At 43.9% G+C, this 19,473-nt stretch overlaps 1 protein-coding gene across 3 annotated transcripts in view; it reads right to left on the minus strand.

The window, feature by feature from the left end:
* myo16 (myosin XVI) overlaps positions 1-19,473 on the minus strand; it is a 148,636-nt gene that overhangs the window by 13,554 nt on the left and 115,609 nt on the right. For all 3 annotated transcript variants that reach the window (XM_050048003.1, XM_050048004.1, XM_050048002.1), the window contains 7 exons: positions 14,849-14,951; positions 14,014-14,110; positions 13,622-13,895; positions 10,691-11,073; positions 9,310-10,572; positions 5,114-5,269; positions 2,828-2,913 (listed from right to left, as the gene is read on the minus strand). In XM_050048003.1, the coding sequence (XP_049903960.1) occupies positions 2,828-2,913; positions 5,114-5,269; positions 9,310-10,572; positions 10,691-11,073; positions 13,622-13,895; positions 14,014-14,110; positions 14,849-14,951 (2,362 nt within the window). The remainder of the gene's footprint in view (positions 1-2,827; positions 2,914-5,113; positions 5,270-9,309; positions 10,573-10,690; positions 11,074-13,621; positions 13,896-14,013; positions 14,111-14,848; positions 14,952-19,473) is intronic.

Consider the following 19,473-nt stretch of genomic DNA (forward strand, 5'->3'; position numbering starts at 1 on the left):
CAGCGTGCTGAATGATTTAAGCCTATTTTGCTCGCTCAAAACTATTTTTAGTCGCAAATGCCAGTGCGGTGACGGGCGGATTGCCACACTGCCAACATTTTATTCCGCCCGTCACGGCACGCCGTTTGATTGCGTTATCAAAACACGCCGCTATTATTCGGCCTTGCTTTTAACTTATTCCACCGAATACCGAATGTGTGTTTTTTTTGCAATATTCGGCCGAATATATTCGGTTACCGAATATTCGGTGCATCCCTAGTTATTGGGACCTAGAATAGGAGTCATGGCTGATGACTTAAATTTGAACACATACCAGTCGCCACTGCCTGTCAACAAAAACGAGGACAACTAGGGCAATCATCAGAAACACTCGTCTGTGCAGCGCACACTTCATATCTTGTTAAGGAAAAAGTATTTCCTGTTGTAAGGATGAATAACATTATGTGTATCAAGGGTTATCATGTCCACCTCATCAGAAATTGGGGAGGTATTAAAAGGAATACTGGATTTCTCTGTAAGCTAACTTTTTAGGGCGTTAGCTAACTTTAACTTTAATGGCAAAACAAACTGGAGGAAACTGCTCAAGTGTTTCCTTTGTAAGATTGACATAGTAATCAACCACAAAGCCAGCCATCCCACCTTCAGCATGTTTGTCCTCCTCTGTGTGCTCCCAATGGCATTTGCAAGAATCCACCACACGTAAATGAAAACAACCAATCAGAACCGAGGTCTCTAACGAAGCTGCTAGTGAACTGGGCTCAAACTGTGAAATTAATATTGATATCAAATATGAATCAAGACTCACATTAGTGTACTGTGAAGCTGTAACATGAGAAAGTCTGTGACTGGCCGCCATGTTGGACACTGTCGAGGGAGAACTAAGCAACGCCCGCTGGCCAGGTCACAAACTCTCATTTTACAGCTAAACAGTACATTAAAATATGTTTATGAAAACATCTGAGGAGGGAAATAGGAAAAGCAGTGACAGAATCTTGATTTATATTTGATCAGCGCTGCCGACAGTCTGACCACAGTCCATGAGCAGTGATTGACATGGTTGACAGCTGCATTAGAGGCTCCTCTGCTCTGACTGGCTGTTTTTCAAAAGCCATGGTAGATTCTAGCATATGCCATCAGAAGCACTAGGAGGAGGAGGAGGAGGAGGAAGAGGGGCATGGTGTTCTCACAGACTGTCTCATATAATACTGTGTGTATGAAATTCAGCAAATTTGACAAAAGTTATCCTCATACAAGTTGGCAACTGTAGCTTTGTACAAGTGCTTTTTTTTGTCTCCAGATGATGTCATGAGTATAAAATAATGATTTTATCTGCAGCTCAGCTGGTCGGTGAGGAATGCTGGTCAACATAATATTTATGAGCTGCAATCAAATGTTATACTCTTTAAGAAAGTGGTTCCCAACTGGTGCAGCCATGGGGTCCAGATTTCTTCTTCGTCATTAGTTCAAGGTCCACAGAGTTTAATGTATTCGGTGTCATACTTGTGTTTGGCCATGTAATTGGGCTAGTAGCTGTCTTTGTCATGTAGCTGTCCGTTAGTCACTCACTCTACAGCAAGGAATAGCACTTCAAAGTAAAAGCTCTGTAGCAGAAATTCAATGTACTTCAAAATATAGTATGTTTTTTACAAACTCTACACATTCGCGAATCAATTGCGGTCGACTCAGAATGGACTTGGGACACACTTTCGGCATGGGATCCACCAGTTGGGAACCACTGCTTTAAGATGTTCAACAACAGAAACCAAAAAACAGTCGTGAACAGGCCGTCTTCCTGCCTCACTTTCCTCCTTCTCACTAACAAACATGAAAACCTAAACTAAACATTTACAGACATTCACGAATAGATTTCACGCTTCAGAGATGCAATCTGTTCCGGCAAAAATAAATCTAGAGCGGGGAAGAGAGCTGGCTGGAATGGCAGCGGATTGTCTCTGGCAGCAGTCGGATCCTGTGTACCGGAGTGGTGAGTGTATTATTTGTAACTAGATCTTGTCTTTTCTCTCCCAGTACATACTTGTCAGGTAGTAACCATTCAACTCCACTGGGATGAAATGATCTGAAGTGGAAACTGTAGGAAGCTATGAGTCCACTATAGAATTATTTGCCCAGTGAGCTACTTCTTCAGGGTGGGTTTATGATTTAGTGGCTTAAGTGTTGTTGTAATATTACATTTCCCGGATCTTTTTAAGTTGAATGATTGATTAATAAGACAAAAGACAGCACAGGTCAAAAGAGAATCTGATGCTGGTCTTTGTTAATAAAAGACAAATCCTGTTCGTGTTTTGCCTGAGGTGAAGGTACAGCACAGGATCGTCTTCATGAGAGCTTTATGTGTCTGTGTTGTGACTGGCTGTCCCTGTGGAGGTCCTGTAAGCTGTGCTGGTCATGTGAGTGGGATCAAGCTGCTAAGCCTCTATATATTTATGTCTTTAAATTATTTAAGCTTTCTAAAATCTATGCATTCATCAGTTTGTGTCTCAGTTATCCAACAGCTCTTTCCACTTCGTCATCAGAGTTTTATCAATTGCATACATCAAAGGCTGTGTGTGTGTTCTCACACGAGAGCATGTGTGTGAGCTTGTGTGTAAGTGTGCCGGACATTAAATTCAATCCTGTAACCATACACCTGTCTACGGAGCCAGAGAAAGCTCACATGTCAGGAGTGATGCATGTTGTTCAAAGGAGGCCACTTTCCTGTCCACTCAAAATGTCAACAAACCCACAACAGAATACAGGCCTGATACACTCAGTGTTGTCATTGTCCGTGTGTTAGCGGGAGACTGTGCTGTTAAGTGCCCGTGTTTACCTGAGTGTGATGGCTGTCCATGTGTCTGTGCAGAGAGGTGGAGGTGGAGGAGTTTGACTTGCTGTGACTCTCATCCTCCAGCGAGCCTGAACACAGAAATATCAAAGGCACATTATCAGTGCTGTAAAGTAACTAAGTACAATTACTTAAAGGAACACTTCACGAGCAAAATGACCATTTGTGTATCAAGTAGTCATGCCGTGTTACCCTTAAGAGAACTTTTTCTCGCAGACCTCTATGGAAAGTGGTAAACATATAGATTCATTGATTGATTGACTGAGGACCACATTTAACAACAGCAAAACTTTATCAAAACGTCATTTTAGAAACTCTCACAAAACTCATTATCCAGTCATATGCATGTACTTCCTTTAAAACCTTCTTATTTACAACTGAACTGAAAGCAAAACTTATCTATGCTCCCTTCAAAGTTAGACGCCAATACAAAACATACAACACAGGTATGGCCCCAACTATACAGTGGCAAGAACCAATGAGAGGCCATTATATGAGCCATACAATCACATGACAGGTGAAACAAATAGACAATAAAGGAAAAATAAGTCCATAAAAAACAAAAATAAATTTAAATATATACACATCTATCTTAACCCATAGGCTATGTGAAAAATGGCGAAGCTTTTAGAGAATAATGACAAATCACAAAACCTCTGATTAAGTTTCTGTATTCTGTCACGCCCCTCGACCACCCCTGATAATTTGCTGTTGTTAAATGCGGTCCTCAATCAATCCATGAATCAATAAATCAGTATGTTCTCCCTTTTTCATGGAGGCATGTGAGAAGAGCAAAGTTTTCTTCACAAATTCAAGGAAACACTGCCTGACTAACTGATATATAGTCATATTTGTGGGTAAAGTATCCCTTTAAGTACAATTTTCAGATACCTGTTCTTTATTTGAGTGTTTCCATTTTATGCGACTTTAATCTTTTACTCGACAACATCTCAGAAACAAATATTGTACTTTTTACTGAGCTGCATTTGTCTGACAGCTTTAGTTTTTCATTCCCTTCCTGTCCAGTGATAAACAATGTATCTCCAGATGTGTTGATTTTACATGCTTGTGGTAAACTGAAGGATTAAGTGTTCCTTCATGTGTTGAGAAAATTCTCCTACTTCTTAAGCTAAATAAACATTTAAAAAAACCTTCTTGGAGCAGCTGGAAAATGTATCATCACAAAGCTGAACACGGCTGTTTTTCTGAGCTGAGAAAAGTCGACCTTATAGAAATACGTGGTTCTTACAGGACGGCCATGCTACAATACAGCAGTAACATAAATCCAAAAACATCTGATGTAACAGTAAACCATGGATGGGGAACATTTCACTGCCCAATGAGTACTTTTACTTTTCATACTTCAAGAGATAAGACTTACACACTCTAACTTAGGGAAGGTTTCCAATGCATGACTTTTACTTGGAGTATTTTCACAGTGTGGAATTAGTACTTCAAGATAAGCGATGGGTCTGAATACTTCTTCCCCCACTGCACAATACACGGCATAAACATCTGAGTGCAAGTCCTCCCACACACACAGGTACAGGCTGAAGGACAACTTACCTTTCAAACACAAGCAGGGTTTGAAAGAGCTTTTCTCACACAAACGGAAATGTTAGAAAAAGACACAGCGTTTAAGATACACTGTGATCGCTCTCTGGCTGCGGCTGAAAAAAAAGGTTCCTCTTTTAAAGTAACCGTGGATTTCTGTCCTTATTTGTGAGGTCATGTCATTATGTCATGTCATTTTCCCCCTCCCTTCCTTCAATGTGTGTGTGCAGAGCTTGTATTTCAGGCAAGATGATTTTAAGTGATTATGTGACCTTGTCGTGACATGGGCACAAGGGTAAAAGGGGAGTTAACGGCTTAGTCTGGCCTGCAAGATTACTTTCTTCACTTCACAGGTCAGTGGTGTCAGTCTTATTGTAGGACATTTTAGGACATTACAGCAGTAGCTTATTCTTTATTTAGAATCACATGGACTATATGGAGCCAGATATCCATCGCTTTGTCTCTGCTCATCTAGCTGCACACCTACACACCAACTTGACACTTAGATATTTTTGTAAAGACACTCACACTGTTTTCAGCCTGGACTTGATAATGCCTTCTGTCACTCCACAGGTTAAGTTCAACAATTGTATTTGCTCAAGTATGCATTATCTGTTTCACCCAATACCCATGTCCCTTGACCCCAATCTGTATGTGAAATAAAAAGATTCAAATTATCTGTGCAAATGTATACATGTATAAAACATGGGCTGTTACCGTTGGAGATCTGGTTGCCGTTCTCTACAGGGGCGGGGCTTGGGGAGTGAGGATGTGTGTGGTTGTTGGCGTTCTTGTCCTGTAGCTGCAGAGATGGCGAGGTGGGGGCAGAGCCACATTCTTCCCTCCCCGGCAGATTGATGTTAGAATTGAATCCTGGGAAGAATATAGCCAAAGGACAACACATTACATGTCAGTGCATGTCATAAAAAGCAGACAGTAGGCACAGTTGAATATCATTAAATTAAAGCTGGGGTAGGCAATTTAATTTTGGCATCTTTGGGCAAGAATCCCATAACAAACTTTCAGCATATTGTAATTTAAGTGCTCTGAGAGAAAACCTGCACATTATCTTGGCTTTGTTTTTAGGCTTTAGTAAATCTAGCCAGCGACGGGAGACTTTGGCCAATCAACAAAAGAGGGCGTTCTTATTGGCTATTACACAAATTCAGATGTGTGTGCACTTTCCTTCGGTAAAAGCCTGATTCAATGGCAGACTATCTTGCAGAAAAAGTTGCTAATCCAGCAGTGGCAACACCTGCCTAGACTGCAAAGCAACCCAGAAAAAGGAAGAAGATAGACGGAACAAATGTGTGAATGATGGCGAAGTGTTTCAGAGATGGAGAGAAAATATTGTTCGCAGTTTAACTTTCTGCTAACAGAAGATCAAGGATGGCAGATGCAGCTTCAAGTTCATGTAGCTAACATTAGCTAGAGCCGCGGATCACGGTATATCCGCCTCACTCCACACCGCTGCAGACCACCTCGCTGGGAGGAGAGTGGGCAGCAGCTCCGGAGATGGACCCCCAATCAGTAGCTGCAGTAACCCAAATCCAGCCAGCTCAGAGGGACTGGACAGCACCAACTTCCCGCCAAATCAGCAAACTTTCTGTTGCTGCCGTTACACAGGTTAGACTTGTCACTGCTGCTGTGACACCTGGCACTGGGGTGGTTTACGCTGGCCGAATTTGAGCCAATACAGCCCCTGACCAAAGGTCTGTCTCCGGAGCTGCTGCCTGCTCTACTCCAGACCAAGTTTAGCAGTTTAGCTTTTTGCCTTTTTCAGGTTTCTTTCTACCCCAACTTTAAACCATGCATACGTTTCATCACACAGGTAGCAGAACAAAATCCAAAACAATGCAGGGAGTCTGTTGTTTTGACTCGTAATACTGCAAAATATTCTATTTTTTGCAAATATATTTCATTTAGATATTACATATTTAGCATTCAGTAAATTGTGTGTTTATTCCCATTATCCTCTCTCCACTTAGTCCCATCCCTCCTATCACAATTAAGCCTTTTAAAAAGTATTAATCCCCTCTGTCTGGTCGGAAGGTGACTCCACATGACCTGTCTCTGCCCCTGCTGCTGCTCTTGGGCCTCACATGCTCTCCCACACTAAATGAGTAAGTGACTGTGGGTGCATATGTGCATGGGAGTGTGAATGGGAATTCGTCAGCTGCCGTCCCACACTGAGAATGTTTGCCTCCTGGTCGCCCCATGGTCACAAGATGCCTAAATATAAACTTAGCAGACCCTACTATAGGTCCCACGGGGCAGGTGTGTGTTTCTGAGGGACAAAAGGCCAGGTAGAGGGAGGGAAGGGCTCAATGTGACGGCTGCATGTTTGTGAAGAGTCACAGTGAGTATGTGAATTTGTATAATGAGGGAGAATTGGACTTTTATCCAATTTGGGGAAATTTTTATTTTGCCGTTAAGACGTGAGGTGTCTTATGACAGTGATTTCCTGAAGCCTGGCAGGACCACCTGCCCTCTTCCCCTGGCATTCCTGTGGTTTTCTCATTCCCTGAGGATGACGAAGGGGAGGAGGAGGAGGGAGAGGCAGCTGCTCTTCACAGAGATGTCTGGAATAGCAACTGTAACCCCTGGCCACTCCCACAGCGTCAGGTATCACACTCAGTCATTTAACAGCCGGGGGGAACGGAAGTAGGCCATCCCGATAAGCCCATCGGCATCTCGCTGTGCTCTGATCTAAGAGGACCGCCTTGCTTTGCCCACTCAAAATAACAGCAAGGGTGTGAACCCAAATTTCAGGTTCCACTGTCACATACACTGTTTCCATGATGCTTTTCCTGCGCAGGTCCAGGTGCTGACAGAGTCAAGCGCAAGACGTCACGTGAGGCTTGTGCGTCATCCTGTGCACTTGCTCTCATACCGTCTCTTATAAGGAGTTCAGCTTCATGCCCCTTGAACTTGTTACGTTAATAGACGTATGACACAACTGTGTCTCATATAAATCATGCAGCTCCACGATGATATGAGCCTCTAGCAGGATGAGTGATTATTGACACCAACTTTCACTTCATTGTAATTTTTCACCTGTTTCGGGTGTCCTGTTTGCTGCTGCTGGGCAGTCACACCGCATTCAGTAGAACATGAATGAGCTGTTTAATATTTGATAGCCATCCTCATCATTCTTCTGCTCATAAATTATTAACCCAGCCACAACTAATACACTTGGAGGAAACAGAGACTCCGATAAAAACACAGTGGGACGACACAATTTCTACCTTCTCTCAAGTGCCTGTGCTTTCTCAAGCTGCAGCGTCAACGGTAAATTCGCTCTCATAGAAGCACAACAAAGTAATTTCTTTGCTGGTTTGAAACCTCTGACCTGAGCACCCTCCCTTTTTATTGACTAAGCCTGACAAATACATTTGGCCTCTTTTTGCAAAGGTCAACCTTTGCATCAGTGTCACAAAGCCTATATGTGCTCTGCATGTACAAACACAGCTAGATCATACTTTCAGTGTAGTGTGATGCTAAGTGGGCTACACCAGCTAGCTCATTAGATAACATGTTAGAAGGCAGCTGCAGGAGCCAAAGGGCACCACACTGGAGACTGTAACAAATGGGCTGCCTCAAGTGGGCCAACGAGGGTGGCTGGCTACAACACCTGAATCAATGTAAGGAGTTTCTAAATGTAGAAAAGGGGGATTTATGAGGAAGGCTGTTGGGTGCTGGTCCATCTCACCTCCCTAGCACTCAGAGTACATGTGTAAATCCACATGCACACCGACCCACAACTCACACAAAAACAAGGGGGTTATTACTTACCTACAACACTACACTACTCCTGCTGTACAAGAGGTAATCACCCAGTACCCAATAAATCATGTGGCACAGAGCCGGCTGAGACTTTGATCATGAACTCATCACAGTAGATAGAACACAAAATGGACATATGCACTCCCGCACAAACGTGTACATGAGCAAGCACACACACACACACACACACACATTCAGGTTGGCTGGGACACAGCATGAAAAATTACAACAAAGCAAAGGTTAACTGAACCCCACCACACATATAACCACACACCAATAGGTTCACATATGTTGGTTTGGCCTAGTGTGGCCAAAGATGGCAAATGGAACATTTACCCATGACTGCAGATGCATTTAAAGGGATAGTTCACTCCAAAATCAAAAATGCACATTTTTCCTCTTACCTGTAGTGCTATTTATCTATATTGTTTTGGTGTGAGTTATCGAGTGTTGTATTGACTGCAGAGATGTCTGCCTTCTCTCTAATATGATGGAACTAGATGGCATTTGGCTTGTGGTGCTCAAAGCCCCCCGGAAATACATTTGAAAAACTCAGCTCCTTCTACTGAACTACACCCAACTGTGTCATCGCGCATCTACTGCTAGCTCACCTAGCACCACTGAGCTGGCTAATGTTACAGCTCAGCCAAGGAGGATGTTATTTATTTTTACATCTTTTGCTGTCATGAGCACAAGCCTCTCGACTAAGAATAGATGAACCCAAACTACACACGCCAATCGTGTCACTGCACACATTTTTGCCACATTAAGCACCACAAGCTGAATGCGATCTAGTCGGTGAAGATTCTCAGTCATCCAGGTCATGGTGATCATACGTGCTATATCGTAGGCAACGCAAGCATGTCCAGTTGTCCAGTTCCACTATATTGGATAGAAGGCATCTCTAAGGCCCATATCATCAACACTTGGTGACTCGAATCAAAACAATCTAGACTGATAAAATAGCACTACATGTACAAGGAATGATGAGAGGAAAAGGGAAAGACAGAAGGAGAACCAATTATTTTAGTCTCTGGTGTTCAAAACCATATGTGCTGTGATCTTCTCTCTGCTTGTGTTTCAGATATGTGTAACTGTGTGTGAGTGTGGGTGTTTTACTGACAGACCTCCATCCCTCATCTTGCGGCCAGAGGTGGACTTCCTCAGCAGGCTGCGTCCTGAGCTGAACAGCGTGTTGAGCTCATCCAGGGGGCTGGTCAGGGGTCTGCCATTGGCTGGGTTGAATAGCAGGGGCGAGGAGGAGCATGAGTGTGCTCTCCGTGGCTCAGGGCGAGACATCTTCACTGGAGAGTAGGGAGGTGGCTTTCCCAGTGGTTCCCCAGATGGCCTCTGAGTGGATGAGGTTTTGGGGGAGTCTGAGCTCCCTGTGACAGATGCTACCCGGGTCAGAGCCAGGAAGTTAGCCTCAGGCGGGAAGGGGAAGTGTGAAGGTGGTCTGTAGGGAGGAGGTGGGGCATTCGGGGGAGGAGGTGGAGGTGGAGGGGTGAGTGGAGGTGTGGACTTCTTCTCTGGCATGAGGACGGTGAGGCTGGGGGAGGAATCAGCCCTCTGGCGAGCATACTGTGGGGAGAGGGGGCTGTCTGGGCCAGTGGCATAGTTCAGGTTCGTCTCAAACACAGGCAGCTTCTTTACCTCGAGTGGGGTGAGAGGTGACTCGTCTGAGGCAGGAGAGCAGGTGACAGGGGAGGGGGGGAACACCAGGAGAGGTGGACGGTGGGGAAGCAGGTTGGGGAAGGGAGCAGGGATCTCACAGCTGCCATCTTTGCCATGTTGAGTCTTGGGAGCTCCGCTGTTGGACGTGCTCTGTGAGTGACTGATGTCTACGGTAGCGCTCACCCCGGCTGCCATCCGTTTGGTCTCCCCGCTCTGAGGGGGAGATACCCCCACCCCCACTAATCCCACCAGGCCCAAGCCTAGAGCCTCCAGTTTAGCTGCCTTGCTAACCACAGTGGCAGTAGTCGTACCATCTTCATGAGGGAAATACTTCATCTCCTCATAGACAGCCTCAGAGTCAGCCAGCTCTGGGCTATCAGGGGGCTCCTGGAGGCTCCGAGCCCGGGGCTGGGAGCCCAACATCTCTATGTACACGTCCTCTTCGTCTTGGCCCTGGTACAGGCTCAGTCCGACCCCATGTGGGGCATCTATAGAGGCTGCTCTCTGCATCAAACCACCAAATCCAAATCCCCCAGCACGGGACAGCAAGGCCAGCTTTACATCAGCGGGACGCAGCTGGTGGATTTGGGGTGCTGCAGCATTGATTTCCTCATACGAGCCTGTCAGTTTAGTGTTCGGACTGCGTTTAGGTTTGGGGGGTGGCACCTTCCTCATGGTTGTGTAGTCGTCACTGTGGGGACGGGGCTTGGACAAGGCTGAGGAAATTGGAAAAGAAGCAATTAAATACAGAAAAAGTCAAGGCATTAGGCAACAGCATCAAGGCACAAAAAACACCATCTGTTGTATCTTCTAAAGAGTAGAAGCGATATATACCTGCAGGGTCTGTGGGGGACAGCTGGGATTTAGGAGGGCTTCCAGCTGGCGAACCGTACCCCTCTGGAGTGGGGCTCTCTTTGACTGCCATCGCCAACCCCGCACTAACGGCTTCATAAGATGCACTCAAACGAGTGTTGGGGTCCCTCTTTGGTTTGGGAGGAGGTTGCTTACGAGGAGAGGAAAGGCCTCCCCCGCCTGCAACGTCCTCGTTGGTGTGAGCCACCTGCTGCAGGGCTGGTTTGATGGATGGACTGGCAGAGGAATGGACCATGTTCTCCATGGCGAGGGGGATGGGTACTGAGCTGGACCGAAAGTGGCGAATAACTCGACTGCCCCCGTTAACAGAACCCTCATAGACTTTCCCACTTTTCTCCACAACCCTGCAAATGGGAAGAAAAACAACACTCAGATTTTAATGGACGAAAGAAAAAACAGACCGTTTGCACTGAGTCATGCGTTTAACAAAAAAAGCATGACAGTTTTAGGCACAGCTTTTTCCCATCCAATAGTTTCGTGATCCAGATTGAATTAATGACATAACTTGCATCACCAAAATACTCAAACTCAATGTATGCCTGCCTCAACTGTCACTCCTCAAATATGAGCTAAGGAGGCCACTTGGAGGATAAAGACCACAGAGATTACGCTTTAAATCTAATCTCCCTGCAGTAATTTGATAACATCCAGTTTGATATTTCCTTTGCTAATCTGCGCGAGCCATCTGTTGGTTCCAGGACTGCACTCGGGGGGTGGCCTAGCATGTGCGTAGGTGATCGGGGGAGGCATTTTAAAAGAGAAATCAGGTGAGTTTGGGTGACTACTAATCCCCTCTACAATATGACGCTGGCGACTCCTCTCCCAGTCCGCCCACTGACACCCCTCCTCCTGTTCGATGCCTCCCTGTGCTCCTGTTTTCTGTCCAGGCAGCAGATGTTACATGTGCAAGGACACACAGAGGACACAGAAATCATGTGTGTATGTTTCTTTTCATCTTTCATTTTATTGCTTTATCCTAATATTAAAACACAATAGTTATTTTTTTTTAAAAAGTGTTAAAAATTGCTGTTGCAGTCAGTCTTGTATGGTGACCTTTTACATTTTTGTGTATCAACTGTGGTTATTTCTCATTAAAACGATATGCGATAGTGTTTTTTTCCCCACTGTATTGACTTTTACTTCACTTTGTCAGGGTTTTTAAAGCTGTATGTTAGTCTGTTATGATGTTTAGAAGCAAAACACTTGCATATGTCTGTGAGTTAAACAGCAATCTTAAAAAAAATGTACTTACATGTACGGTATTTTGTCATTTTGAGAGAAAGCCTAGTGACATCAGCATATTAAGCCCTGTTTCCAGCGAGCACTACGTTACAGGTCAGTTCAATCTGCTTTTTCTCCATTGCTACTGTGAAAAGTTGTGGATGGTACCAATGGAACCGTCCCGTACCGCAGCAGCTGTAGTCTGAGAAAAAATAACTTACTCGGCCGACTGCCGGCAACTTTTAAGGTGGAACGTTAACTAATAATGTTACTCAATGCAGAAGCTGAAGACGTGAATCCATCAGCACACCTTAAATTTCACTGTGACAACTTTGACCATTACTTTAGTTTTTATATGACATACACTTTAAGTAATGAGTGGATCTTCAAGTGTTTATATATATTACTTTAGACTAGGACAGCATATATCCCAATATTCACTCAGGGAGATAAAAAAAACAAACACCGGCGAATGTCGTTCTTGTGGGTTCTGGCAACATTAAACCCCTGAGCTTGCCTGAGAAGGACTAAATGCACAAACCCACTATTTTGAAATACCTTATCAAGAGAGACTCTCACTGCAGCCTGTTTTGTTTTATTCAGAAAATGTCTGCGTGCCTCGCTCTGTGGATGATAAATGAGGTGCAGACTTCCATCTGTGTCACCGGTAATGAGGAAATACAGTGAGTGCTGGACGGAGCAGTGAGTGACGACATTCCAGAGTACTTCTTGCTGTGGAAACGCTAGGGTCTAGGTACCATGTCTGAAGGGTTACTTTTGGTTCCAGGGGTACCATACTGAAAGTGTTTGGTGGAAACGGGGCTTTTGTAACTAATCATTGTGAGGCTGACAGTCATTATCATTTAACAGTGGCAATGATCAACTAAATAGTAATGTTTCCTCTGCAGAGAGAAAAAGATGCTATTAAAATAATAAATGCATTTATTATTCAGCATACCATGGAAAGCCTAATATATATCACATGTACACATTTACAGGTTTAGCTGAAATGCAAAAACTGTCGTTTTTTTTCATTAGGGAGTGACTTTAGTACCCCCCCAAAAAGCTGCCTCTTTTTTTTTTTCTTAATTTACCCTTTCTCACTCAGTGCTCCAGGGTCATTCAATTTACTCTTGGCCCGATATGCTATATTAGAATGAGGTGAGGTGGCGATGAGGATAGCTTTCCATAGGTGCAACACAATACTAATACAATCTGATAAGGCAACTCATTATCTGACTATCCATCATGAAACTTACAATTAAAAGCCTACAGCGCGCAGGGATACAATGACATCATTAATGAGAAAACGCATCACACAGGCACACATGCAGATGCACACACGAATTTATAAAGGCAAATGATTGCTTCATACAATCATACATTCTGTGAATGACAGTAGCTGCAGACTGCTTATTTCAAGGCAGTCACTACAAGGCCATCACACTGAGTGTTATGAATTACATTGTAGTGAGCAATAAAAACCATGTTTAAGTGAGATGTTCTTGATTGGCTTCAATAATGTGAAGTATTCTGTAGCAAGGTACAACTCTATTATCCAAGCAACTCTTTAATCAAATGAATATTTATATTATAACTGCACATCGACGTTGCATCAATAGTCACGTATCTTTGCCTTCAGATAAGTTGCGAGGGTGTTTGCTAATTTACCTCCTGACAGGCTGATCCTCCTCCTTCCCAACCGGCTCAGGCCTCTCACCAAGCGGTGGGCTGCTGCCGAGGGTGTTGAGAAGGCTGTTGCCATGGCAGCGCAGGCGGTCGCTCTCTCGCGCGATGTCGGATGCGTTCTGGATGACCAACTGGTCATAGGTTCGCAGCCCCATGTCTTCTGCCCCCTGCAGAAAACGCTGCACGCTGCACTCCTCTTTCTGCTGCAGTGACAGCCTGCGGTGAACGCGCTGTCTGGCCAGCCAGCCGCGCACCACTGAGACACGAGGAAGAGGAGTAGAAGAGGATGGAGATATCAGAAGTGTCAGAGAAAGAAGGAGAGATGAACACTGAAAGAACAATGTGGTTTGTTGGTTCGTTATTTTGGGTATTACCTTTCTGACAGGTGATGATCTTTTTATGGAGCTGGTAGCATCGGTCGTTGAGCTGGTCTGCCTGCCAGTATCTTAAAAACACTTTACTGCTGCCCATCTACACGCACAAACACACACACACACACACAACACAAGTCATCTGATCAAACACACATGTAAAAGCTTTGTTGTGCACTATACCACCATCATCATCAGCTTCTGGAGTCTGCTTGCTTCTGTTAGAAATCTCAGAAGAGTGTGGACTTGATAGGAAAGCAGTGATGTAGCAATGATGTATGGTAATAGGTGGGTGTGGAGTGTGGGGAAGACAATGAGTTTGCATGTTGACACTGCATTCACTTCCTGGATTTAGAGGGCATTTGGGGAGCAACAGAGGTCACCCTATACCAGGTGCACAGAGCTGTGGGGGTGACATACTTCCACAGACACTATTCATTCCAACACACGCTACTTGTAGGAGTGGTGTGTGTGAATATGTAGAGCAGGGCTGTTTGAAAAGGTGTCTGCGAGGCATTGTGGAGGAGTGTGCATGCGCGTGTGAGGCGGGAGCTGATGTGACCTGTGGGGTCACACACTCAGACACAACAGCAGTCTGGCAGACAGGACAGAGAGGGGGGCGGACGGGTCCATGCTGCTGCTGCTGTGTATGTGTGTGCGCGCGTGTGTGTATGTGAGGAGAATGATGATGAGGTGGGACAGCTGGAACGAGTTGTCAAAGATTCCATTGGATCTTTCAAACAGAGGGTCAGGGATTAAGTCATTTGGCAAATCTTTTGTTGCTGCTGGACACAGAAAACAAGAATAAAGATATAGACACACAAACACACACACACACCTGCCATCCCTGCAGTTTGGACTGCTGCAGAACTGAGCGACATCTCTCTTCTGGTGACAGTTTCTTCTTGTCTCCCAAAGTCGGGACAACAAGGTCTTTATATCTGAGACACACAAAGAAAAACAGAAACATTAGAGCTGAGGTGCTGAAGTTAAAAATTTAGGCATGACACAGTAACTCCTCCTCTTTCCAGAAACAATGGGTTCAAAGGTCAGTGAGGTCATACGGCAGACCAGCCAAACAGCATCTGTTCCTATTGGTGTTGCCCTGGGCAACCGTTGCTATAAATGGTCAGCTGGATGGAGACAGTGGTTTGTTTGTGCCTGGGACGGTGGGGGTGAAAGGGAAAGAGAGCAGGAGAAATGTTGACACTGAATCCAATCACAGAAAATACATGGCTCTTAACATGCACATATTTGTAGATGTTTTTGTATGTGGCATGAAAGAATAAGTAGTGCAAGACAAAAGCTTCCTCATTAAGTGAAACTTATCAATTTAAATACCCATAACTTTCCGACAGAAGAAAATGAAGCTCAGCATAAGTTCAATCAGGAAGACTTTCTTTGTGCTCATTCATTCACAGTTCTCTCCCTCCCACTCCCACTGCTTCCTCTAATCAGCTGACTATGGGTGCTCACTCTTCTAGCTATCCAATCAAACTTTGTCATGATCTCTTTGTCAGCTGTCATTTTAGGCAGAATCTTCGCGCCCTCCTCCACCCTGTTCACCTCCAGCATCGTATCCAGAGTCCAGGACGAGCTCAGCAAAGGCTCATTCCTCTACTCATCCAGATCATCAGCACTTCTCCATCTTCTTCTCATCTCACCTTCACCACCTCTACCACCACCAGTGTCTAGTTCCCTTTTTGACTATGGATTCATCTCCCTCCTTAAATAATACTATCTCTACAGGGTCTAATTGCCAAAGACTTTTCAGATTTTTCATTCTTATGTGCATGTTAATCGATATTCTCTCCTGATTGAAAGATAAAGGCAAAGATTTCTCCCACTCAAATGCAATTACTTCCAAAGGGCCCTTTTCAGCCCCTTTCCACTTGCTCCAGGAAGACTCAGCAGCCACACACCACGTTAGTGTGACCATAATTGTACCAAAAAATAATGTTAAAGTAGCGTTGTTAATGTTAAAGTAGCGTTTTCTAAAATGTCCTCATAGAGCGCAGGTGCCTGTTGTGTTGTCTGAGACTACAACGTTACTATCAACCAGAATGAGCTAAATTTGTATCTTTAACCACAATATGTCGAATATGCACCCAGAACAAAAAGGGATTATTCTCATAACAAGCAGTACAGTTTCCATGGCTTACCTACACTATTCCTCTGCACCTACAGAGAGGAATAAGTTGCCAGCTGTATTGTTTAACACTGGATTGTCCCGTATTGAAACAGAAAATGCACTGTCCCTTACTGAATCAATACAGGACAGGACTTGTCCCATATTTTCATGTACACCCTACTCCCACTCACTCCTCACAAACTTGGAACAAGATAAGAAATAATAAAACCAAGAGTTTTGACAGTGGAGAAGCATTAAATCTGAATTTGCTGGAAAAAAGATGTCTAGAATGACAGGCCTACATTAAAACATTGCCTGTCGTAAAACACACCCAGCAGCATACCTTGAATTATGTGTTTAGTCATGTGGTTCTGATTTTTCTTTCATAATATATTAGCTGAATGCCAAAGGTTATTTATTTTGCCTCTTTATCTTACTGATACTACTGACATCTGCTGCGCTTTGTTTCACTCAGTACAACTCCCATTAATAAATCAGCAGTTATAAATATGTGTAAACTGTGTCATCACGGCAGACGAGCAGAGCATTATCTGGGAAACATGTTAATTCACTTAACGTGGAGCTAAAATTAACAGCTTTATGTCAAAAGTTCACTAAATGGGTTAGTGTCTGTAAGGAATCATAAATCACCTTTTAAAAGGATTAGATGTTCATCGTAAACTAGCTTGGGCTACATTAAATATAACAATATGTCAACGTAGCAAGGCGAGCTAATCGCTAGCGTTCTGTTAGCGTTATTACCATTGGAAAACGGTTCCGGTTCAGTGCCGAAAGTCGCGCACAAAACTCATGCAAGCTATCATGGGGTTGAGGAAAAAGGAGGGTAAAATGACTCATTTAAACTAAAATAAAGGCAAAGGAGTCGTGGGGCACAAAACACATATTATAGGCTTATTCCACAGCAGACATGTTTACTTCCCATAGCAGGAAAAGCGTCCCTACTGTAAGTTATGACAGTGTGACAGCATGCCCAATGCCAGGACCCTGAAACCAAAGCAGCCATCATAAAGTTATTATTTTCACCTGTGCTTTTCCTACTGTGATATGTCAAAACACTTTTTATGTCAGTCTTATGTTATACTAACTGCACATCAACAGTTACCTTACAAATGTTTCACATTGTTAATCACACAGTATAGAACCATATTTTCTATGAGTCCTGCTGTTTAATGTAATTCCTCACTTGCTGCTTTAATGACAGAAATGTAACAATAGGCATAATCAACAAAAGCTTTCCCATATAGTTATTTTGTGTGCACAAGAACTGGTTAAACACAATAAGTAATTGAAAATATTAACGTTGACACGCAGGAAACACAATTAATTTTAAGACAACAGCCTGAGGGTTTACCTTCGTGTTTCTGTTTAGGAGCTGAATATGTTTTTATTTTATCTGGAAACTCAGTGTTTCCCTGACATTTTACAAATCTCAAATAAATCTATGATAAACTGTGGTGAGGTTCATGATATCACCACCTGACATGGCTAGTACAGGAGCGACCCACGCAGATCAATATTCTTTGGGAAGCCCCACTTTTTCAGGCCTAGATTTGTCTTTGTCAACCCACACTGTTACTACAGGCCCCTTTATACAACCCTTTAGACATCAAGGGATATGTAAGAGTTTAAACTGTGTGTTAGGGCTGGGTGATACAGAGAAAATCAAATGATATTTTACAAAATACCTCAGTACTGATACTGCATCAGTGTCGTAGGGTTGACTATTGGTGCAACAATATCGTAGCGTCCCTTAGCAATGAGGCATGAACTTGTTTTGCTGGCTCTTTATTCCTTAAATTAAACACGGGCTATTGTGGGCCACAGCCAACACCAACCTGTCCACTTTACAAGGTGTTGTCTGCATTAACAGGTACTTCAACAGCTCCTGTTCCTCAGCTGCGCGCACACAAACTAGAGGAATAACAACCCTTCTCCAACCCTCCTCAAACCTATGCCAATCACAGGAGGGCATCTCACACAGATCACTGTCATAGGTGCTAGTATTGATGAGCTAATACGCAAAAAAACTCAAATTCATATCGGTTGGACAGTGCTTTTTGTCTGTAAGTGTTCGCCCCCGAGCCAGCAGCTGATGATGTCACACATATGATGAGGAAAATATAACAAGCAGATGGCTGAGAGCATAAACCACTTGTGTTGTCAATAGTGAGTAAGTAAGTGCACGTGAATGTGGGATGTGTTTGATTTGCAGGAGTGGGGTCTGTCTGAACTCTCCCTCACCCTCTCTCTGTATGGTAATACTGGTCCTGCAGACAGCACACGCTGTCCCCCTGGGCCCATAAAACACAAAGGAACTCTGTAAACCCATGACCTCCCCTGTGAGGATATGAAAACCATCGACGGTCCCCGCTTTTACAAGACCCAAGGGGGCTTCATGTGGAGTCAGAGAAGTGAAATAACGCCTTTGATAAGAGTTTAAATGGAGGGCTACGGGGCACTAACGTGGTTCTGTGTGACCAACAGGCCATCAGATCACTGTTAGCGAATGTCACAGAAGTGGTAAAGGTAACGCAGCTGGAATTTAAACCACTCACTTCCTCTCTGAGGCTGCTCTTATCCATCAGACAAACGTTCAGTTGCCACAAGCTCTTTGGCTTTGTTTAGTCACGGGTTTTACTTAATAACCTACAAATGTGTGTTTTTAATCTATCAGTCAGAGGTAATGGGACCCACTTGGAGTCAACCATATAGAAAATATGACCTACATGCTTGTTAGCTGCATTTGTAACATGCTCTATGAATACTGATGTCTCTTTCTCTGAAGAACTGAGGCAAGAAACAGGTTCAAGTGGTAGTATTTGACCTTACACATCGGTAGAAAATAAATCCGGCCACAAAACACATAGTGTATCATAAAAGACAAATAAAAGCAACAGTAAAATAGATTTCCTCATAAATCACCCCGGTTACCAGGGCAATAATGTAATTTGCTTCAGGCGGCCACCATGACTTCGTGAAGTGACCTACGTGGTTCCAGAGTGCGAGTGTGCGTTTGTGTGTACACACTGGTGGGTTTGTGTTCTCGAGAATATAGCAGCCTCGAGATTAATGGTTGATTTATTGTCCTGTCACTTTGATTAGTCAAGGGCCGCGGCCTGTTTTGAAAGAGTGACAGACGGAAAAAGAAAAAATAAGAGACGGGACAGAATTGCAAAAAGTGTGTGTGTGCACATGAGAGAAACGAGCTGCAGGAAAGAAAGGAAAGATGATGACTGAAATGAAGAAACTGAAAGGATGAAAGACTTAAAAAAAATGTTTGGGTCAGATAAAAAGGCAGGAAGATGAAAGAA

Source organism: Epinephelus moara, chromosome 7 (assembly GCF_006386435.1).
Source record: "Epinephelus moara isolate mb chromosome 7, YSFRI_EMoa_1.0, whole genome shotgun sequence".
NCBI lineage: Eukaryota > Metazoa > Chordata > Actinopteri > Perciformes > Serranidae > Epinephelus > Epinephelus moara.